Source organism: Kryptolebias marmoratus, linkage group LG18, assembly GCF_001649575.2.
Source record: "Kryptolebias marmoratus isolate JLee-2015 linkage group LG18, ASM164957v2, whole genome shotgun sequence".
NCBI lineage: Eukaryota > Metazoa > Chordata > Actinopteri > Cyprinodontiformes > Rivulidae > Kryptolebias > Kryptolebias marmoratus.
Window position 1 is genome coordinate 2,842,485 of NC_051447.1, and position 24,345 is coordinate 2,866,829.

The following is a 24,345-nucleotide window of genomic DNA, read 5'->3' on the forward strand; positions in this document are numbered from 1 at the left end:
ATCTTGCTAATGCACTTTCTAAATATAAATAATATTTTTAAATGAATCACCTGGTATTAAGTGGCTGTTCCTACACTTCCAGCTCATATTGGACCGACCTGTCTCCTTCCTGTCTGTCCTGATTGTTTCCCTCAGTCCTCTCAGCTGAATAACATGAACTTTGTGTTCAGGAGGTTTAAAAAAATACAGCAGTCAAACCACATATAAAAACATAAAATCTTAATTTTAAATGATATCCTTGTTGGATATCAGTTACTGATTGGATGCTTTATCTTATCAGACTTATCAGATTCATCACAACCAAAGAAAAACACCATGGATACAGCTGCAGTTCTGTGCCGGTTTTAATGTTTTAGGCCACAATATTTTTGCAAGTAGTTCAAAGTTTAAACTGATATTGTTGTGAATCTTTGGTGTAAACTTTACCCCCCAAAAGAAAATCAACGCCCCCTTTTTGAAAATATTGCTGCCAGCAATATCAACGCACCCCAGGGTCAGTACCGCCCCCGTTGAGAAATGCTAATTTAGGTTCAGTCTTTTATAAGATAATATGGATGCAAATGAATGCTTTATTTATCTCTAAGCTACTTGTTTTTTTCATTTTCCACAAATATAAGAAATAGCTCTGCTTTATTTTAAACAAAACAGTGAGAATTTCTGGAATACAACTATATATATATATATATATATATATATAAAGAGAAAGAGAGAGAGATCTAATAAATTATTTTATCTCAATTTTAAGGCTGAAGTTGATTTTGTGGCTCTATACATATTATGTGTATTAGAATATGGTAAAAATGTATTTTTAGTTGTAAAGGTTTCAGACCCTAGATCTAAGCAGAAAGTACAAGCATCAAGCTACTAATTCTTGTTCTTGTAGCAAAAACACTAGGATTCCTTTTCTGTACAATGAATACACTGCAGACTCTCACATCACTTTGATTAGCACTTGTAAAGTATGGTTTGTGCTCATTTCTCTTTTCTGTTCAACTCATTACAGCTCTATAATGTGTTTTATTCAAAGGGATCTCACAAAGGTGCAAACATTTAAAACTTGTATAAATGCTAAATGGTAATGCAGTTCAAACAGTAAAATATAAACAAACTTTGATATTGCTAAAATGATTTGATTGTTAAAATGAGGTTATGCTTAGCTTATGATAAAACAATCACAAAGAACAGTTGTGTAAGTGGGGTGATGGAGGCTGAAGGTTCCAGGGCATCATGATATGATAAGCTGCTGCAGCTGATTGTGTGCAAAAAAAACTGGTCTTGGGCGCATTTTATAGTATAAAAAGAAGTGGAAGGGGGAGTTACTTCAGACAAAACTTAGAATGTGTTGCTGTTTCTTCTTGTTGGTGAGTTGTTATCTCCATTCAGCTGAATGTTTAAATAAATGTATGATTGATAAATAAACCTCTGGTCTGAACTCGTTTTTGTGTGTCCGTCTTTTTTGCAACATCAAAATATCCAGTGAGAGAAACTAAGTGACCAGGTGAGATTCCTCTGAAAGGAGTGAATACTAAAAACTTGGTTTTCTCAACACACTGTACAGCCTTTAAACCAGGGGTGTCAAACTTCAGGCCTCGAGGGCCGCTGTCCTGGAGGTTTTAGGTTTTTCTGCTTCAACACACCTGATTCAAAAAGTTTGATTAGCTCCTCACCAAATCATCAAGTTCTCCAGGAGCATGTCCACGAGTCATCTATTTAAATCAGGTGTTTTAAAGCGAGAACGCATCTAAAACATGCAGGACAGCGGCCCCCGAGGAATGGAGTTTGACACCTGTGCTTTAAACATACTGTACATGTGTAGAATTTAAAAGTCATTGTCAAAACAAACTGAATTTGTACAAAGACTTTTTGAAACTTTCAGCAAACCAAAATGTTCAAGAAATGTAAAAATACAAATGTGTAAAAGTCCAGAAAAGATCAACACATAAGGCTTCTGCACTATTTATCATATTGTACCCCTCTGAATCTTGATCTCAATATTTTAGTTCAAAAGTTTAAGTCCTTCCATCAACATTTTCTACCTTAGTTAGAACTTAGACTTTTGCTTGGTCTTTGATTTTTCCATATGAAAAACAGATATAAACTCTGCAGATTGTGTTATTTTTTAAACTTTGTTGAGATGCGCATCCACAATTATTCTTTGATCATGTGCTGTTTGAATGCTGCATAAAGCTAATGGCATGTTTTCATAAATGGGAACACATTCAGAGGAAGCAGAAAACTTCAGAACACATGTTGGAAGCCCTGTGATTGCTTAGAACGCAGAGGAGCAAAACTCTCATAAGAGGTTATTTCGTTGACAATTTGGTTTGTTATCCATGTTGAAGCAAAGTATTTTAGCCTTAAATGTAGAAGATTACAGGTGAAACTAACTAATATTTTTAAACATTGCACTTGAAAGTGCAGAGCAGCTGCCCATTCCTGAGGTTTGCCTGTAGAATATTTTAAAGTGTGAGAACTTGTTAATGATGCCCTATCCAGCACTGTTTCTATTAGGGATGCACAATACTTATGGCATGTTATCAGTTTTGCGTAAAATGCTTTTAAAATTAAACACTGGCATCAGCCAACACATGCATTTAAGGTTACATTTGGCGGGTTGTGGCTTAATTCAGGATTGTAGCTGCCCAAAAGAAAACAGAAAAAGAACTAAAGTAGGATGTGCTCTGGAGTATTGACTAAAAATGTTGTTCAAACATAAATATAGTTACATGTTTCAAGTTGTTTTTTTTTCTTTAATTGTCTAACTCTGGCCTATCATAATATCAATCTGATGACAGAAGATGCTTGATAATCATGTAGACCATATGCATCAACAACAGATACTGACAAAAATTCAACACTATCATCCCTCGTTTTTAAATATGAGAATGACAGAGGTGTGGACAGAGATTTCAGATTTCACTGCACAGTCTGGTACAGATAACCTCTTTTATAGGCGCTCAGTGGGTAGAAGGTGGCCACAACAAACTTCCCATCAAAGATGCGGCCTGTCAGCAGGCGTTGAGCTTCTTTCGAGTCAATGGAGTTGGCATACTCCACAAACACCTTGTGGAAACAAAATAAACTGAAGATTAGGTGTCTATATATAGTTCCTATTAGTTTTATTGGTGTGCAGACTGTTACACACATTTAGAGCTAAAATAAACTGGGTTACATCCATTTTACCTGGCCTTTCCCTGGGTTTTCTTTGGGGATAAGCAGAGACACTACGGAGCCGTACTTCTGACACTCCTCTTTCATGTCCTCAAGGATGTCTGGGAACAACAATCAGACACTTTTAGCTGTGCAAAAAACAAGCAAGCAAGCAAGCAAACAAACAAATCCACAATCCTTTCATTTACTATGATAGTATTTTAAGAGTGGACAGTAAGAAACTAAACAAAATTAACATCCTAGCATTCCCTGAAGAAATGCCAGAGTTTCAGACAAAGATCATCTTATGTTGAGAAAATATGGAGTTGTAACCGTTTTGGTCAATCCTTGAAAATAACGTTATGCTTCATCTCATGTGATATCACTCAGAGTATGTGTTTTGAATAACTCTCAGCTACTACCACATCAAACTCTAGCTCAAAATCTGTAAAACTGACTTAGTTATAGCCATTTTTGTTTTTTCAGGCCAGTTGGCTAAGGAAGTCAACTTGGATTTGGGCTGGCTTTAAAAGTTATAAGTTGTGGAAATATATCCAATGAGTATTTCCTGAAAGCTTCTTTAAAACCATTAAAATGAAATATTTTGCTAACAGAAAGACGGAATCAAATACAAATAGTTAATAGCAAAATTCTAAACATAGATCTTGTGCAATTTATTAGCACTCAGAATATGTGTTGGAAATCTGTCTCAGTTACTACCGCATTGAATTTTAGATCAATATTTGTAAAGTCAGTTGGCTGTAGCAGCCAACTTGAATCCAAAAGTTAATCAGTAGCAAATTTCATTAAAATCTATTCAGTGATTCATAAAATATTTTGGTAACAGACACACACATTGGCAAAAATATTGTCAACAAAAACAAAACCATCTGTTCTACCGTCATAATCTTCCTCATTGTACAAGTGGCTGTCATCAATCAAGTTGAGCAAACGGAGAACAGGAGAAGGCAGAAGAACCAGATCCTCGACGTGAGGTGCTGTGACAAGCACATTCAGGTGGGTGAGTACAGTGAAATGACAGCTGTGTCATGTGAACATCTCAAATACTGACACCTACCAAAGGGAATACTGAAGAATGGACTCAACAGGGCAGTGTCAGCTGTGCATCTTTGTTTTGGATCATAGAAAAGCATGCTACACACACACACACACACACAAACACACAGTTATTAATTTACACTACTAGAGGCCAATGACACAGTATACTCAATTTTATTCCCACAGTTATTTTCTTAGTTATACTCTCACAACAACAGCAGAGGAACAAGGCCCATTTGAAATCAATGTCTCCCACTGCCTTTGAGACACAGTAAAAGCTCTGCCAGAGGTGGGAGTTAAGGATCAACAAGACTGGTTATTCTGCCAGACGCTCCCAGCAGACCGTCAACACCTGTTTGGGCCTAATAGGTATATGCGGCATCTTCCCATGCCAATTGATCCAACTGACCCACCTGAGATGATACAACTATAAATATTCATCATCGACCTGTGGTCTAGGATGTCCTGGTGCCAAGTACACCTATAGATATCCTTATGTTCAAACATAGTGTTTGTCTTGGACAAACTGCGACTAACACATAAGTCCAATAACTGAACGCCACTCGACTTCAGATTAGAGAGGTTGTTCCTCCCAGTCAAACTCCTCCAGTTCACACTGTCGTGGGTGTTGAGGTCCTTCAGCAAGGCTATGGAGTCCCCAGTCTAGCACCTGTCCCAGGGTCTCAGAAAAAGGGTGGCATTTTGAACTGGAATTTGGTGATTTTCTGTTATACTTTTCAGAAAAAGAGCTGTCAATTCAATGTTTAGAATTGAATTACCTGGTTTATTAACCTATGTGACAAGTCTGCAGTAGTTGGCCATCAATTTCACTTGCTAACATGCTGACCCTTGTTGTAAATGTTTGCTTCAAAACAGTGTTAAACAGAGATGGGAACTGCTTCTCTGATGGACAAGCGATGACTAACTGTGTAGTCCACTAGAAAACTGTACAACCTACAGATTACATTGTTTTTACCAAGCACAAAAGTTTAGGCCCCTCCCTGGGCTGCCACCTTATCCTGGTGGAGGGGTTTGAGTGTCCCAATAATGCTATGTTGTCTGGGTCACCCATGGCTATATGGTAGGGTCACCCATGGCAAACAGGTCCTAAGAGAGGGATCAGACAAAGTGCAGCCCAGAGACCCCTTATGATGAATGACAATTTTGTACTCAATTTTCCCTCGCCTAGACGCAGGTCACCGGGGCCCTACTCTGGAGCCAGGCCTAGAAGAGGGGCACGCTGGCGAGCGCATGGTGGCCGGGCTTTCACCCATGGAGCCCGGTCGGGCACAGCCCGAAGAGGATACGTGGGTCCCCCTTCCCATGGGCTCACCACCTATGGGAGGGGACAAAGGTGTCGGGTGCAATGTGGAACGAGTAGTGGCTGAAGATGAAGACCTTGGCGGTCTGATCCTTGGCTACAGAAGCTGACTCTCGGGACATTTAATGTCACCTCTCTGGTGGGAAAGGAGCCTGAGCTAGTGGGCAAGGTTGAGAGGTTTTTGCTAGATATAATTGGACTCACCTTGACGCACAGCTCTGGCTTTCAAACAAATCTCTTTGAGAGGGATTGGACACTCTTTCACTCTGGAGTTGCCCCTGTTGAGAGGCATCGGGCGGGAGTGGGCATATTTGTTGTCCCCCATCTTAGTGCCTATACATTGGGGTTTACCCCAGTGAACGAGAGGGTAGCCTCCATCCACCTGTGTTTGGGGGGACGGGTTCTGACTGTTGTTTGTGCTTATGCGCCTAACAGCAGTTCAGATTACCCACCCATTTTGGAGTCCTGTAAGGACTTTAAAAAGGGTACAGGACTCCAAAAAGGGTGCTAAAGAACACTACTCACAGGGACTCCCTTGTTTTACTGGGAAACTTCAATGCTCACATGGGCGATGACAGTGAGACCTGGAGAAGTGTGGTTGGGAGGAATGTCCCCTCTGATCTGAACCCGAGTGGTGTTTTGTTATTGGACTTATGTACTCGCCATGGACTGTCCATAATAAACACCATGTTCAGGCATAAGGGCGTTCATATGTGCTCCTGGAACCAGGACACCTTAGGCCGCAGTTCGACAATCGACTTTGTTGTTGTTTCTTCTGATCTGTGGCCGCATGTCTTGGACACTTGGGTGAAGAGAGGGGCGGAGCTGTCAACTGACCACTAACTGGTGGTGAGTTGACTCTGATGGTGGGGGAGGATGCCAGTCAGACCTGGCAGGCCCAAACATATTGTGAGGGACTGCTGGGAACAACTGGCAGAGTACCCTGTGAGACGGAGCTTCAACTCCCGTCTCCAGCAGAGCTTTGAACATGTCCCAGGGGAGACGGGGGACATTGAGTCCGAGTGGGCCATGTTCCGTGCTTCTATTGTCGAGGCAGCTGACCGGAGCTGTGGCTGCAAGGTTGTCGGTGCCTGTCATGGCGGCAACCCTCGAACCCGCTGGTGGACACCAGCAGTGAGGGATGCTGTCAGGCCGAAGAAGGAGTCCTATCAGGTCTTTTTGGCCTGTGGGACCCCAGAAGCAGCTGATGGGTACTGGCAGTCTAAGCGGAATGTGGCTCGAGTGGTTGCTGAGGCAAAAACTCGGGCGTGGGAGGAGTTCGGAGAGGCCATGGAGAACAACTTCCTTAAGGCTTCGAGGCATCTTAGGGTGAGGAAGCGGTGCACCATCAACACTGTTTATGGTGGGGATGGTGTGTTGCTGACCTCAACTCGGGACGTTGTGGGTCGGTGGGCAGAAAACTTCGAAGACCACCTGAATCCCACCAGCATGTCTTCTAGTGAGGAAGCAGACCATGGGGACCTTGGGTCGGCCTCCCCAATCTCTGGTGCTAAGATTACTGAGGTGGTTAAAAAGCTCCTCGATGTCAAGGCCCCAGGGGTGGACGAGATTTGCCCACAGTTCCTTAGGACTCTGGATGTTGTGAAGCTGTCTTGGTCGACACGACTCCTATATTGTGTGGACATTCGGGGCAGTCCCCCTGGATTGGCAGACCCGGATGGTGGTCCCCCCATTTAAAAAGGGGGACCGCAGAGTGTGTTCCAACCACAGAGTGATCACGCTCCTAAGCCTCCCTGCTAACGTCTATTCAGGGGTTCTGGAGAGGAGGGTCCGTTGGATAGTCAAATCTCGTACTCAGGAAGAGCAGTGTGGTTTTCGTCCTGGTCGCCCTTTGTCACAGATTCTGTTCATAATTTTTATGGACAGAAATTTTAGGCACAGCCAAGGTGTTGAGTGGATCTGTTTTGGTGGCCTTAGGATCGCGTCTCTGCCTTTTGCAGATGGTCCTACTGGCTTCATCAGATAGTGATCTCCAGCTTTACTGGATCAGTTCGCAGCTGAGTGTGAAGCGGCCGGGATGAGGATCAGTCCCTCCAAATCCGAGACCATGGTCTTGAGCCGGAAAAGGGTGGAGTGCCTTCTCCTGGTTGGGAAAGGAGTCTTGCCCCAAGTGGAGGAGTTTAAGTATCTCAGGGTCTTGTTCACAAATGAGGGAAAAATGGAGCGGGAGATCAACAGGTGGATTGGTGCAGCGTCTGCAGTGAAGCTGGCACTGTACCGGTCTGTCGTGGTGAAAAGAGAGCTGAGCCAAAAGGCGAAGCTCTCGATTTACCAGTCGATCTACGTTCCTACCCTCATCTGTGGTCATGAGTTTTGGGTAAAGACCGAAAGAACGAGATTGCGGATACAAGCTGCCGAAATGAGTTTTCTCTGCAGGGTGTCTGGGCTCTCCCTTAGAGATAGGGTGAGAAGCTCGGTCATCTGGGAGGGGCTCAGAGTAGAGCCGCTGCTCCTCCACGTCGAGAGGAGCCAGTTGAGGTGGCTTGGGCATCTGATTTGGATGTCCCTGGTGAGGTGTTCCAGGCATGTCCACTGGGAGGAGGCCCAAGGGAAGACCCAGCTCAAGTGGCTGAGGAGAGGGAAGTCTGGGCCTCTCTGTTTAGGCTGTTGCCCCCGCGACCTGATCCCAGATAAGCGGAAGATGGATGGATGGATGGATGGATGGATGGATGGATGGATGGATGGAAGTTTAGGGGAATCCCTCCGTCTCTGCTGCTCGGCTCTTTATGTGTCTGGGAGGGGTATAATAACTAGATAAAAACGCTTGTCTCTAGTATTTAATTAAAATGCATTTAAACTGTAGGAACCGTATGACAGAAAAAACTTGATTTTGACACTGACTTTTTAACACCATGGTACATACTTGCCAACATTTGGGAATGTCAATGTGGGACAACATAGCGTGAAGCGGGCACCACTGCACCGCCCCCCTCCCCAACCACACACACACATTCACATTTAGTATTACATTATCTGTGTTTAAGTCTGTCTGCCCAACTATATACAGTTGCATATAAAAAGTTTTGCCAGACACAGCTTATCTATTCATCTGCTAAACATGTCTTTAAAACATTGTGCAAAAATCCCACTCCCAGAAATACACACAAATTTCGTATCTCGTCAGCGTTCTTCACACACACACACACACACACCCTCTCTCACACACGTAAGGTACGTATTAAAGGTACGTAAAGATAAGAAAAAACGTTACCAGTTTGGCAGTCCGAGGGAGCAAAACACAAAAATTAACGGCTCGCGGCAGTGCACATGTCGTAACGTTCACTCGCCTCTGCTACAGGCTGCCAGGCAAGGCCAGAGCCAAATGTGGGACTTTTGGCTGTCCCGCACAGGGGGATGCGGGACAAGGGACAGGGGTGGCTAAATGTGGGACTGTCCCGCCCAATGCGGGACGGTTGGCAAGTATGCATGGTATATCTTGAAAATGGTTATAGGGCATGCCTAGTGGGGAGAGGTGTGCGTTGCTTTTCTGTCTTTGCAAGAAGGTGGACTTCAAGGATAAAAGGTTAGGAACCACTAGTCTAGTGGAGAGTTTACCTCTTAATAAGGTCTCTGAGGTGATAAACTGGGATGGCAGGGCACAGCAGACTGTTGTTTGCAAAAATATGATCAACAATGGCAGCACTGTTCTCCTACAGCATAGAAATACATAAGATCATCATTACTAAACATTTCTTGACTTTAATCTTCCTAAACATGTACAAATGCAAGAGAAATTTTGTTAATGTTTCCAATTTCTTCTATCTTTTAAATCAATAACACTGATTGGTTCTGAAGAGTGTTGTCATACCTTCAACTCTTGCAAGCAAACAGTGTCTTTGAGTTTGATTCCTGAGAACATCTCCAAAAGGACTACCCCCAGACTCCAGAGATCCACAGCAGCTGTGCAACTGGAGCCTCCCTCCACCCCAGCCTGGGCCAGACTGTTCTGAAGCTCAGCTTCTGGGGCACGGTAACCATCTGTCTGGATGTACTTAACATCCTAAAGAAAGAAAGAAGACTGCAATAATACAAATCACAATTAAGACAGTTCCTGTGTGTCCAACTTTAACACTAACCTGATTTCCCTCTTTAAAACTGAGGCCAAAGTCAATGAGCTTGAAGCACTCATCATCAGCACTCCAGAGGATGTTGCGTGGTTTGAGGTCAGCATGAACATAGCCTTCCCTGTGAAGGAAGGACAGAGCCTCCAAGATGTCTCTGGCACAGTGCTGGACGAGCCACATTGAGTGGCCCCGCTGAGGTCTGCTCACAAATATCAAATTATGGATATGTCATTCTTATTACACAGAAACTTTATTCTCATTATGCAAACATCAGACATTATTAAATATGTGAATTTTCCAATAGTTTGAAAACCTGTGAATTTGAAGTCATATAATTCTAATTAGAAATGCACCAGTTCTGGTTTTGTTGGACAATACCAATCTTCAATATTTGTACAGCTCTGACTTACCAATAAAAGTTTTTCAAATACCGATTTCTATTAAAATCTATAGTTAAAAGTATACCAAATATTCATCCATTCATTTTCTTTCCCCAGTTTTCTGTGCAGGGTAGCATTGAGCTGGTGCCTATCTCCAGCAACCATTGTACAAGAGGTGGAGTAGGTTGGTGGCAGGTTGTCAGTCCATCACAGGCCTACATAAAGACAAATAAAACACATCTATTCACACTCTCACTCATAACTAGTGACAATTTTGAGATATCAGTGAACCTAACATGCATGTTTTTGGTCTGTGGAAGGAAACCGGAGCACCTGTAAATAAAACCATGCATGCACAGGGAGAACATTTAAAACTCCACACAGAAAGGCCTCAGCTGGGTTTTAAATCTGTGACCTTCTGGGTATGAGGCGGCAGATTTAGGCACTGCTCCGATATGCTGCCCTCCATACAAAATGGAAACATTTCTGTTCTGTTGTATCAATTAGTGCAGTCCTGCTGAAGTTTAGTCACTGGGGTTCAGAGTGTGGAGGGGAGTTATTAAGTGTCCAATATTAAAGATGATTAAACTGCTGAGTGACAGACTGAAAGAAGGCCATCACTTTGCTGATCAACACAATGTTAATGATTATGTTATATAATAATAATAATAATAATAATGGCTGCAGAAGAATTACATCTATACCTGTGAACATTAGATGGGGTAAGGTGGTGACCATTAAAACTAAAACATAAGAACAGAATGCACTTATATTATTCTGAAAAACAAACTGTAGTTACATTTCGTCTACTGGCTGTAAACAGCAGCTGGTATTTAGTAAAGTGGTTTGGAATTTGAAATGTCTGTTGTATAAAAAAATGTTTAATTTTAGAATTTCTCTGGATAATCTAAAAAGTACTGTCAGCCTCGGTGTTTTATCATGTTTTTTCCTAATTTCTGATTAAACAGAAATTTTGTTTTTCTGTTCACAATAAGTTAGAGTACAGTTAAAAACCTTTCTCTTGTTACTAAAGTTTCTCCTCCTGTCACTGGAAAGCTAATAGAAAAAGTCATCTCCTCCAGTAAATTAAACTTATAAAATAATTACAGTACATTTGGTTTATTAAAAAAATTGTAGATACTTAACAACTGCACCACATTCCAAAAAAAGTTTCTGAAAATATATCCATTTAAAAAACCTGACAGATTTGTCCAAAGTAATAATTGAATAAGTATACGTATTAAGAGCATAAGACACATCAGCTGGACGACAGCAGATCCACAGTAAAAAAAAAGAATCTCATTTTAGTAAAACTAAAACAAATTTATCATTGTGCTGATATTCTAAGTGTCTAACATCTTTAGCATTGCTAACAATAACAGCTGTCTTTGTGCCTTCCTCAGAAGGCACAAAGACAACTGTTACTGTTCGCAACTCAAAGAAAAAAAAAAATCAGATACGTAATTCACTCTTTCGTCTACTAAACTCCTGATCAAACCTACAGTCAGCCTACATGATGAACAGCAGATAATATTCCTCCATAGAAAACAATGTTTTCTTCTAATAGTTTCTCCAACATTTCTTCTTCCTCTAGATTTATTTTCTAACACCCTACAGACAGCCAATACAGCTAACTTCATGTTTTCTATGGGTAGTAAAAACTTCCCTAACAAGCAGTGCTGAGGGTGCTGCAGCAGCATGTCTGTGGTGCATTTAATGACCGGAAAAATATCCGATTTTTGAGTGTTGACCAGCCAATCGCCAATAGTGGCTGGTCACGGTGAATATTGTTCTGTTTCAGTCAAAAGCCAATTCCCCAGTGCATCTCTAACTCTGATATTACATACCTCCAGAAAAAGAATGATGAGAATAAACAAACTTGTTGCATTTTTTGCATCCTCGTAAACATGAAAAACTGCAGCAGAATACTGAATCTAAATGAACCTCCAAACTTTAGGAATTGAGGGCCAAATAATATAAAGAAGATATGACAAAGGAATGAATTTCAGTTTGGGATAGTGGGTACTAGTGCTGGGCAATATAGCGATACATATCGTGGGGACGATAGAAAAGTGTCTATCGTGATATATTTTCTTCTATCGTTTCTATCGTAATTGTATCAATGATTCATGTAAATATTTCCTAACGTAGGCTACGACGAATGTATTAGTGTTGTCACTTTGCATACATTCAGTTTATATAAGTGATAAATAAGAAGAAAAAATAACTATTTTGTGAAGAACCTCTGTTTTGCGACATGACACTGCTTTACGTGGGGGTTTGCGACATGCTTTACGGCAGCAGCTTTCTATGCGGCGCGGTGTTTTCACCATAAGTGCTGAAAGATGGAGACGCATGAAGTATCAAACCCGGGGTCGCAACAAGTAGAGACAGCTAGCAGGCAGCCCAAGAAGAAAGACTTTTACCAAAGCGAGGGGGACGTCTGCGATTTGGTTCAAGAAGTCCGACACGGAGCAGAAAAAGGTAATATGCTAACTATGCTAATGCTAATGCTAACTCTGCTATTAGACGGTTTTCTCATCTGACGCCAACACAACAAACCTCTTCTATCCCTTAAAGAAGAAACACGAAAAAGAATATTTAACAATCCAAAAAGTGCAAGGTCAAACAAGTTGTAAAAGAGCCGGGGAAAGTTGCAAAAAGGAAAACTATAGCCAGCTGAAGATAATAGTCTGTTGTCATTTGATACATATATATTGCTGCACTAAAATGCAGCAAATCTCATTTGTGAAAGTTCAGTTAAATGTCACTTTGAAATAAAGCTTGAAAAAAGTCAGAAATTAGATTATTTTTTCATATTTTTCAGAGAATAACTGACAACGCACGTAATTGGGGTATATTGTGATATATATCCTTATCGTGATATAAAATTATCCATATCATGATATAGGATTTTTCCCATATCGCCCAGCTCTAGTGGGTACTGTACATAATTTCACACAATCCTGTAAAATGTATAACTTATAAAGTGAGAAATTTTAATATAACTCATCCATTTTGTAGACATGTTTCTTCAGGGCTCCAGACTCACCTTTTTTCACTTGTTGCACTACAACTTTAAATCCCTGACTTACCTGTTTTTATTTGTTCTAATCTGAAAAAAACCAAGTCAGACAGGAACTTGTATTTTTGTTGAGTAATCAGCAGCAACATATCTTACCTCCCTCCTTGGAGATCAGTGCTGCGTCTCACCAACAGGTCAGACACACTGACATCCAAGAGCTCCAACAGCAGACAATAAGTGGAGACTCCCATACAGTTGTGGTTGGTGAACACACCATACAGTGTTACTGAGAACATCAATAGAACATAAACAACAATTACCAGTAAGAACATACACAGCAAAAACTAAGAGAGCGTGAACATCAACAACAAACAAAAAACAACTGTTAACAGAGGCAAAGATGAAAACTTGCCCTTGATGAGATATCTGCCTGAAACTCTAGGATATCACAATTTCAGGGCACACGCTTTATCTGAAGATGTCAACAGAGGCAACCCTTCCCCTGATTGTGTCATCAGCCATGGTCTCTCCCCAAGACAACATGCTGAGGCAAAATATGGAAATATGAACTCTGGGTTCAACTCTCCTAACGCACCCTGGGTGTGGAACATGTTTCAAACCTTCATGGATCAACAGGTGCCGGCTGGACCTGTGATCTGAAACCCTCCATTATATAGTGGGGTAGGCCTGTCGCGATAAACGATAAATCAATTAATCACATGATAAATTAAAATGAGGTTGAAAATATTCATTTATCTGCGTTAGTGTTTCTTTGTGTCTCTCTCTCTTTCTACAGAAGACACTGAATGACAAAAGGCTCAGCTCCGGTGCTCTTTACTGACCTCTCCCTTTCTTATTTCCTTAGTGTAAGGGGGACGGGAACTATCGCGTCAGGTAGCCAGCCAGCCAAGGTGCATCGTATTGTACCTCTGCAGCATTTCCCCCAGTGAGGAGTTAGTAAGCTAATGAAACCCTATTTGATATTGGGGGAAAAAAACAAAATGGAATTGGTTTCAAGGTTGAACGTAACAGCAGCTGTGTGGGAGCACATTTCAGATTCAAACCAAATGAATGAGGAGAACCACTGAACCTTTGTAACCGGTATGTCGCCGGTTGCTTTTGCTTTAAGTGTTCTCTTTATTTGTTTGAGCAGTGTAGAACTGTAGTTATTTGGGAATGCTGAAGCTAGCTCATTTGGAGGTCCAGGCAAAATCTAAGTCCTGAATATCTCCTCCTACTGTTCCTCGCCCCTGCATAAACCCCTGTCATCCAACAAACAATGTCTACAAGGGTTGTCATTCTTGGCCTGATGATGCCCTTGCCATACTGCAGGACTGCTTTGAACAAACATGGTGGGAAGTTTTCCATCATATGGACCTGGATACATTCACAGATACTGTACTGGCTTACATCAGGTATTGCATTGGAACGGTCCCTGTGGAAAAGTGCATCCGTGTGTTTACCAATCAAAAATCCTGGATGACTAACTGGATCTGCACGCTTCTTCAGGCCTGTGGCGGAGCCTTCAGATCGGGTGATAGAGCACTATACAGTGCCAATCGTGCTGATCTGAGGAGGGGGATCAAGACTGCTAAAGCAGAGTATAGGAGGACGATAGAGGAGCAGCTCAATGATCCCCAGCAGGTTTGGCAGAGCATACAGTCTATTACAAACTATAAAGGCTGTTCTGTGACACCTGGGGACCCACATGTGGCACTGGAAGAGGAGCTGAATTGCTTCTATGTCCATTTTGAGCTTCAGGCACGGCACTCATCTACACCACCCCAACCATTGTTACAACCAACTCCAGCCTCTGGCCTCCCCTCACTTACTCTTGCTGTTGAGGATGTGCAACGGGTGCTTGGCACCGTGAATCCCAGGAAGGCTACAGGCCCGGATGGCATACCAGGTGATTAAGGCATGTGCTGATCAGCTAGCACAGGTCTTCACAAACATCTTTAACCTGTCACTGGAACAGGCCGTTGTCCCAGCCTGTTTAAAATCTGCCACCATTATTCCAGTCCCCAAAAAAATCACGCACAATTACTCTCAGTGAGTTTCGTCCAGTAGCACTTACCCCAGTTATCACTAAGTGCTTTGAGAAATTGGTTCTGAAACACATCAAAATCTGTCTCTCCCCTTCTCTGGACCCGTATCAGTTTGCATATCGGACAAACAGATCTACATAAGATGCAATGGCTACTGCTCTTCACTCAGTACTCAGTCACTTGGAAAAACAGGAGCTACGTTAGGATGCTCTTCATTGGTTACAGCTCAGCCTTCAATACAATAATACCGGACATACTGATCTCCAAGTTAGCCAACCTGGGGCTTCCACTATCCACCTGCTCCTGGATTAAGGATTTTTTGGTCAACTGACCTCAACAGGTGAAACTGGGTCCTCATTTCTCCTCTGTCTGAACTCTCAGCACTGGCTCTCCCCAGGGCTGTGCTGAGCCCACTTCCCTACTCGCTCTACAAGTCAGACTGCAGTCCCACCCACCCAGAGAACATCATTGTCAAATTTGCTGATGACACAACATTGGTGGGATGGATAAAGGGGGATGAAGAGGCGGCCTACAGAGATGAGGTCCTGAAACTTGGTGAGTGGAGTGCAGCTAACAACCTGGCACTGAATATCACCAAGACTAAGGAACTCATCCTGGATTTATGATGGAACAGAGACGCCCCTACCCCTTGTACATCACACTAATGGCGAATGTGTGGAGCAAGTGGACCTCTGCGGACCTCTCTTGGTCAGTTAACCCCTCTGCATTGGTCAAGAAGGCCCAGCAGCAGTTGCACTTCCTGAGGGTGCTCAGGAAGGAGCAACTACACTCATGTCTGCTGGTGACTTTCTATCGTTCCACCATTGAGAACCTAATGACCTATACTGTGTTAATGTGGTACTCCGATTGCTCAGAGGGTGACAAAAAAAGACTGCAGAGGGTGACCAACACTGCACAAAAAAATCATTGGCTGTCCTTTGGTTTCCATAACCACCATCTACAATTCCCGTTATGTCAGCAGGGCCAGGAATATTCTAAAGGACAATACCCACCCTTGTTTCTATCTTTTCAACCTGTTGTACTCTGGCAGGTGCTACAGGTCCATACTAGCCAAGACAAATAGACGCAGGGACAGTTTCTTTCCAAAAGTTATTACGATGTTAAATTTGAACTGCACTAAATTAACATACGTGTAATTTCTTATCTGTCTTGTCTGCCTACCTGTTGTCTGTGTAATTGTATAAGGCCCTTGTACAGCAGTTTTTTGTATTTTTTATTTTATTTTGAGCATATTACACTGTGTGTACTTTGAGAGAGTAGTTTTTAATTTCGTTGTACTATGCATACTGTGTATGATGTGTATAATGACAACAAAGGCTTTCTATTTATATTTCTAAAGCACAGAGACACAGTGGAAACAGCCTCTCAGAAACTGTGCGGACTTGCTAGTCAATTAATTTTTTTTAAAGTCTGCTTTCCTCTGAGCATCAAGCTGTTCGTACACTCCATGAGAAGTCACAAAGTCAGCTCTCATTCATGTGGTTGCGTGATGAAAATTGCATCATTTTATTCCCGTAGCAGCTTTGTCCTCCACATCGCAACACAAGGCTCTGGTCGAGTTGTTTTGCACGGGATTTGCACCAAGTATAGTGTGATTGGTCAGAAGTTGTGGGAGTTTATATACGGAAAAGCATAAACACGATTTCATTTTGCTTCTACTGATCTGCTGAGAAGCAGCTGGCCAAGGCTGTTAGAAAATACATACATCTTTACAATTGTTCAAGCAAAACTTATAAACCTATGAACTTAAAAAGACCACGAAGAGACACAGGCTGCTCTTCATGGCTGTGGTGGCCAGGAGGAAATACAACTCCATCAAATTGGCAAATGCCAAACAGCATGTTCTGTCTCAGTCTGTTTAATAAACACATCTGGGGAGCAAAATTCTATACAAGGACAGGAGCTGAGAAGCAGCAGGGAGAAACCCGTTTTAAGTAGGAGGAGGAAGGAGGTTCCCAGGAGTTCTGATCTGGGTGTCTCATGGACTACGAAAGGTGAGTGCAAAAACAAACGTCTCCATGCGTCTTCTTGACGTCTTATGGAGTATGCCAGAGCCTTCATGATAGGAGTACCAGTGTCCATGTATTGTGAATGTCTGAGGAACCAGTTACCAGTCATAATAACTGGTCCAACTATGGAAACAGGAAATGCTATGTCCCTCTGAACTCAGAGGTACTCATTGGGATCCATAAAATCAAGAACAGATGGAGTTCTCCACTGTGGAGAATCTGCCCATGATGAGTCTCACCTAAGTGAAAAGTGGCCCACCACATTACAGTATTATGGGCTTCCAGGAAAATTGTGAAAAGTACCATATAAACTTTCTTCCCCTATAACCAATCTGGCAGTTCTGTGACAAGCTATCAGAGACTGGCAAGATCTGCTAAACTTCGAAATGCACCCGGAAACTGGCTTATGACCAGCAACAGCCCAATTTTCAGCATGACCAGCTAAGATCATTGATCAGAAAAAGCTGTTAGAATATTTTTTTTCTACAAAGGAACATCATCTACTGTTTATCATGTAAGAACAATCAGTTTGAAATGGTGTTTAGCAGAATGAATTGAATTGAAGTGAATTACAGCTCTGATTTTTCCTTTTAGATTTCAACCTCTGTCATAGAAGATGGTGGATCAGGATGGTAACAGGTTTTTGAGTTAGGAAGATTGACTGTTACTGTTAGCAATGCTAACAATGCTAATGACCACTGGCAGATGATGGTGATATTTGTAGGGTGGGAAAATAACTCCTCCACCTTGTTTATGTTAATCTTGCATGCCATCGTACCTACTCAGTCTATGCCAAACCTGTGAAAATTTAGCCCTTTAGGAAGACTGGGATTTTCTTGAGACTGTTTGGCACCAGTTTTGTTGTAAATTTCACAAAATGTGATACAATATTTTTAATTTGTGTTTATTAGGTATTTTAACATCTGTATTGTAAACACCAGGGAGGGCTTAGCCCTACTAGCCCACTTATACCAGCTGTCCCTCCTAATAATGATAATAATGCTAAAAAAAAAGGTCTCCACAGTTATCATTTAGTAAAACTAAAACAAGAAAATCTTTACTTTTTTTTTTTTTACTGTGGATGTGCTGTTGTCCAGCTGACATGTCCTCTGCTCTTAATATGTTTAGTTATTGGTCATCAACAGCAGAAAGGATGATAGTTACAGTAAAATAAAGGAATGGATTTATAATCTAATGCCTATCATTAAGTTGTTTTTTCAAATATTACTTTGGACAATGCAGCTATGTATTTTAAATAGAGGCATTGTGAGGAGAAATATTTAGAATGTGGTGCAGTTGTGCACACAAAAAATGTTAAGTATCTATAATTCGTTTTATAAATAAGATGTACTGTAATTATTTTTCTAATTTCAATAACATGGTGATTGATTTTTTTTCCAGTGTAGCATGCAGATGCACCATTTTTCATGACCTCTGACCTACAGTCATCTTTCAGTAACTGTTGTCTCTTAAGTTCATTATGGCCTGAGTGAATCTTGATTGTTTTGGGACACATGTATACACTTGTGGACCTCTAATCAGTTATTCTCAAATTGTTGACATGCTTTCCTAAGGTTTGTAAAGAAAAACATGATTCATTGCTGAAATGAGATGTTTATTTGATTATTAGGCTTTTAAAAATATGAGAAATCATTGTTTATCATTATTTGTGTGCAAATACTCTATGAAAATTATTGAAGTGTTTTAACAAATATTATTTGTTTTGTCTTACAGGAGAACTGTACTCAAGTGTCGGTGAAAGCATCTTTGGACAGAATGAGATAGCCTTTCTGCAGTCCAAAGTCTGTTAAACCCCCAGTAATCTGAATGTCCTAGTTGTTATCAAACTGCAAGTCAGTTCGTTTTGCAGTCAGTTCATGATGTAGCTCTTGTTGTTAGGGGGTTCTAATGCAGACAGCAGCGACGTATAAAACGTTCATTCAGCCGCATTTTCACTGGCTACTTATCATTGATTGATCAAACATATTGTTAGGGATTACAGTTCTCAATCTCAATGGTGGATTTCTGTCATTTGTAAAAATGAGAAGAAAAAAAAACGTTTTTTTTTTCTTGTGGTCTCATTAAAGCCTTCCAGTCTAATTATGATACAGGGATTAAACTGACACTACTATCAACAAATAAAGCAACCCAGAGCCAAAGTTTTAGCCAACCAGAGCAGAGCACAGCAAGTCAGAGTTAAAGCAGTGTTGCCAACTTAGAGACTTTGTCGTTATATTTAGCGAGTTTTTGACCCCTATAATAGACTATTTTTTAAAAAGCGACTAGTGACATTTTCTGATGTTTTTGAAGAGTTTTAAAGACTGAGACTGAAACTTTTAGAGAAAATAAAAGCTGACACCCAAAGGTGACTTGACCTTCCCTTATCCTTAATCGGAAGGGTAAATGTAATTAAAAATGAATGTGTTACCTAAACGTATCTATTTATTCCAATGTATCCAGCTGGGTGTCCCTAAGAGCTTTTTTAGGAAGATTAACAAAATTATCTTGTTCTTTTTATGGCAAAACAAAAACCCCAGAGTAAAAACTTTGTACTCTCCAGGCGCCTTATAACATAGGGGGCCTGAACCTTCCAAATTTCAAATGCTATTATTTGGCATCTCAGTTCCGCCTGATTTGGACTTGGTTGCATTCAAAGAGTTGTGATTTTGGATGGCTTACCATAGAACAGGATCTGATGAAAGCAGTCCCGCTAAGTGCTATCCCTTTCTTGGGCACAAGGAAAAACCTTTCCATATTTACAAAAAGCCCTATAATTCTGCACACCTTTCGGGCATGGCAGGAATCCCATACATTGCTGGGTTTAAACATCTCAATACTGAGGAAGACTCCATTGTGTAATAATCCCAACATCCCATACCCTATTGCAGATGGCATTCTAAAAAAATGGGCTAATAAAGGAATCAAAATGGTGGAGGACCTTTACAGTAACAACATATTGTCTAACTTTCAACAATTATCATCCAAATTCAATTTGTCACAAAACAACTTCTTCAAATTCCTTCAAATCAGACACTGGGTTCAAGTTAACTCAACTAACTTCTGACATATACCTAATGATCCCCCCCCCTCGAGAGATACCTGCTCGATACGAGAACCTCTTCCAGAAAAGGTCTGATATCCTCTATCTATAACATTCTAAACAGAGATTTACCAATTTACGATACACTGGCATTTAAAAATAATTGGAGACAGACTCGGGTTATGTCTATGAGGGCGCCGACTAGCAAAGCATTTTGGTTAGATCCCAAACAGTTCTTGCCTCTACTAAACATAGGCAAATGCAATTCAACATTTTTCAGAGTTTATTTCACCCCACAAAGATTACATAAAATGAACAGGAACCTATCTGCCATGTGCCAAAGATGTAAGACGGCTGAAGGCAACCTATTGCATATGCTTAGGGCTTGTCCTCGCTTAGAAGACTTTTGGAAGTTTGCCATAGCCACTGTATCAGACATTATAGAGACTGACACTCCACTAGACCCAAGGATCTGGTTACTTGGAGATGTTAATATGCTTAATATTACTGAACATAAGAAATACTTTGTGTTACTAGCCAGCACCGCTGCGAAAAAAGTTATTCTTTTAAATTGGAAGTCAGAAAACACGCCGTCACAAAAACACTGGCTAAACGAGCTTTCATCATATTGCACTCCAGAGAAAATCTTGTACAATGTAAGGAGAAAGCCTGCAACCTTTGATAAAATATGGAGCTCTTTCCTGCTTTCCCTTCCCTCTATTAACCCTCCTACTTGAATATATAGTTTTCCATTTCCTTCAGATGATAGATTTCCCTTTTTGTCTCTTGTCTACCTTTAATATTTAAGATTTCCCAAAGGGCTAGATGTTAAGTTGGATGTTGGGCACAGTACCATTCTGGGGTGGGTTGGGGGAGAAAGAGGGTAGGGTGGGGTGGGGTGTGTGGTAAATGTTCTTTTATCTGTTAAGATTGTAAAACATTGTATAAAACAGATAATTGTATGTTAATGCATTGTCATAAAAATAAATCTTTATAAAAAATATATACTGTATATATGTTTGAAATAACACTGACAGCAAATAATACTCTTCTACAGTATAGAACTAAAAAAAAAACTTACACAAAAATGTTTCACTGTAAAGATGGTTTGTTGTTTGTTTTGTTGCAACCTGAAGTGTGAAATAAACTTCAGTGGAGTTTGAAAACAAAATATGTGTATAGGTTTATGTCTGTTTGAACGATGTGTGTGCCCAGTTGATTTTTTTCTCTTTTTTTCTTCTTTTTCGGTGGGGGAGGGCTGGATTTTATTGTAATCCATATGGGGACCCAGAAGAAAAATTTAGGGAACCACTGAGTTATAGAGTTGCAGTTAGACATTTATGTTGTCTTCTTGGGCTGGCACAGTGGATGCAAAGTTATACTGGTGTGCAGACACATTTAGACATTGTGTGCAGCATGTCAATGAAACCACTACCTTATATATGGCTGAGTTTAGAACTCTAGTTTATTGTGTGCGTTCTGGACTGATGGAAAATGAACTCATAAGAGATCAGCTTTTTCTAATGCTTATCTCAGTCCCATGAAAGATAAGTTACTGTTGACAAAGCTAACTATCGCATGTCAAGTGGAAGCAGCAGTAAAAAGGCTACACTGCTCTCAGCTGCAAGTGCAGATACGGTCTACACCTGTGCTGTAAATGCTGCAAATGCTTGTTTTTGAGGAAAAAAGGGACACAAACAGCAACGTCAGCGCTTCAGATGTGGATCAAATAAACACCTGGTTAATGATAAAAGCTGTCCTGCTTCTGAAGTAATTGTAATAACTCCAGAAAAAAAGAACATTTGCTAAAGTATGCAACTGCCAGTGAAGTGGTGGTGAGAGAAGTGGTTGTTTCCGAGTTAGCAATACTGTCAATGAATGATCTTAAGATGATGACTACAGCATTTGATAAAATCACATGCAAAATTAACACTGAAGCACCACAAGGAAACTTCCAGGTCCTGGAGTTATTTGTACATGCTAGAATTTCTGTATCTATTTTCCCAGAAACTGTATACAGGCAACATTTTGCACAATGCCTACTGACAGCACTCAAAGTTAGACTAGTCACATATGCCTACCTGTCATTGGCTGCCTGTAACTACAGCAGGAGTAGCAATCAAAGCAAATCAAAACAGCAAAATTCAAGCATTATTCGGTACTTAAGTCTTGATCATCACTACTGGGCCTGGACCTGATTAAAGCACTGCAGAATAACATTATTGGTGGAGAAGTGACTTTTGTTAAAGAGGATGGTGTAAAATAACTTCCCACTAACACAAAAACATGCATGGTGATTAAGTTAATTCTGCTTCAGCCCACCGTCTTGAATGTGTTAAAGGTTTCATCCACAAGGTTCAAGTAAACAATACAAGTGCAGATACTGAACAGGCGTTGATCACAGCAAAACCTGAAATTTCTCCTCCGGACTGCACTTTTACTTCCTGATTTTAAAGCTGAATGTGAAGAACTTACAAAATTATGTCAAATTATTCGCTAATTACCAAACCTCTGAGAAAAAAGGTTATGCACCTGACTCATGAAGAACACCAGGGTGTGGTTCTCACTAAAAGACACCTTAGAGAGCTTTACTGAACAAGTGTATACCATCCTCAAGCAAACTGATGTGTGGAACACTTCAAAAGAGTTCTAAAAGACACCATACAAGCTACACAATGACCTTGGAAACCACTGTTTCAGCATATCAGAGGAAGACCAAGGAGGACAAAACTGGACATCCTACCTCCCCCTAAGAACAATGGACAGTACAACTGTGTTAGAGAAAAGGTGGTTCTACAACAAGCCAAAAGTGCACTTTACACACAAAAAGAGAGGAGCTAATCCGACAAAAGTCACTGTTGGAGCGATGGTCTGTAAAGAAGCCTTTCATGTGGGAAAAGGGGCGACCCAGTATAGCTATCCTTTCTCATTACAGCAGCAAATTGGACTGAGTTTATTCGTCTTCAGTGAGGGGTATAGATGGAATGCAGCTTGACTTTTGCTTTGCTAAAATTAAACACCAAAGTACTGACAGAGCAGAGGAACCCCTCATCCCAAAATGTACAGCAAAACAAACTGTTCCGCAAGGGGAAAGACACGCACCACCATGGACAAAAATTTAACCAAATAAAATGGTTGAAAAAAAAAATGATTGTGAAAAGAAGTAAAAGAATGTGAGCAAAAATCTTGTGCTTTCAAGCTAATTTCAGTTGTAGTTTGAGAGTGTTTTGTGTTTTATGAAGAAGACTTTATTTGCATTTAATTGCACTTCTGCCAACTGAAAGACATTTTATTTTGGATTTCAATAATATTAATTATTCTGAGAAAACACTACTTTTGCTTAATGGAGATCTGAAATCAAATTAAAAAAAATTGAAATTTCATGAATGTTATTTCATCAAACACACCCACACAACATTCTAGGGATCCATTTTTCTGACCTAAAACTTAAATAACTTGTTTTTAGCATTTTAGTCTATGATTTCCAAAGTCGGTGATTTGTGGGGTGGAGTTGAGTTCATGATGTGTGCTGTGTCCCAGCTGGTCTCTAAAACAGTGCTGGAGAATGAAGAATGTTGTTTACAAGTGGAAATAGAAGAAGAAGCCTTTTTTGAATATGAAGAAATGCCGGAAGACGTTGCGGGAGTAATGGATATTCAAACACACCAGTATGAACCTGAACTGACGTCTGGATCTCTGGAATCAGATGAAAGCTCTTCAGATTCAGATTCTAATGATCAAAAGGACCGTTATGGCCACCAAACAACGAGCATAACAACCAAGTTTGGAACGTGGAACGATGAGAACCAATTACCCCCGATCACTGTTATGACATTAGCCCATGAAACTAAAAATCAATAACAATGGCAGGAGAGCGCTAACGTTGCTAACTCGTTGCTAAATGGATGCTAACTCATTAAAAATGTAAGCGTGCTTCAGAGTAGCGTTTATAAACTCTCACACCAGAGTAAACTAATCAACAGCGGTTTCAGACTGTGACATTTGTTCAATCACACATGGATTGTTTATATTTTTTCATCAATAACAAACTGCTCTGAATCATGTATAAAAAAAAAAACGGGAACATTCAAGTGGTTTCTTCAATGTTCAGTATATATTAAAAAAAACAGTATAGTTTTTTATTTTTTTTAATGTTACAAGCAAATTTTATGTTTTTCTTTCAACTGATGTTGGCTTCAAAACACTT

The 24,345-nt window shown here is 40.7% G+C and overlaps 1 protein-coding gene across 1 annotated transcript in view; it reads right to left on the reverse strand.

Annotated features, from left to right (window-relative positions):
- Positions 1 to 2,132: 2,132 nt before the first annotated feature.
- Positions 2,133 to 24,345, reverse strand: part of uhmk1 (U2AF homology motif (UHM) kinase 1) — a 24,782-nt gene continuing 2,569 nt past the window's right edge. The window contains exons 2-9 of the mRNA XM_017439813.3: positions 13,177 to 13,306; positions 9,628 to 9,814; positions 9,360 to 9,551; positions 9,107 to 9,201; positions 4,229 to 4,305; positions 4,050 to 4,148; positions 3,184 to 3,272; positions 2,133 to 3,063 (exon numbers count right to left, since the gene is read on the reverse strand). Of these exons, the coding sequence (XP_017295302.1) occupies positions 2,917 to 3,063; positions 3,184 to 3,272; positions 4,050 to 4,148; positions 4,229 to 4,305; positions 9,107 to 9,201; positions 9,360 to 9,551; positions 9,628 to 9,814; positions 13,177 to 13,306 (1,016 nt within the window). The 3' untranslated portion in view covers positions 2,133 to 2,916. The remainder of the gene's footprint in view (positions 3,064 to 3,183; positions 3,273 to 4,049; positions 4,149 to 4,228; positions 4,306 to 9,106; positions 9,202 to 9,359; positions 9,552 to 9,627; positions 9,815 to 13,176; positions 13,307 to 24,345) is intronic.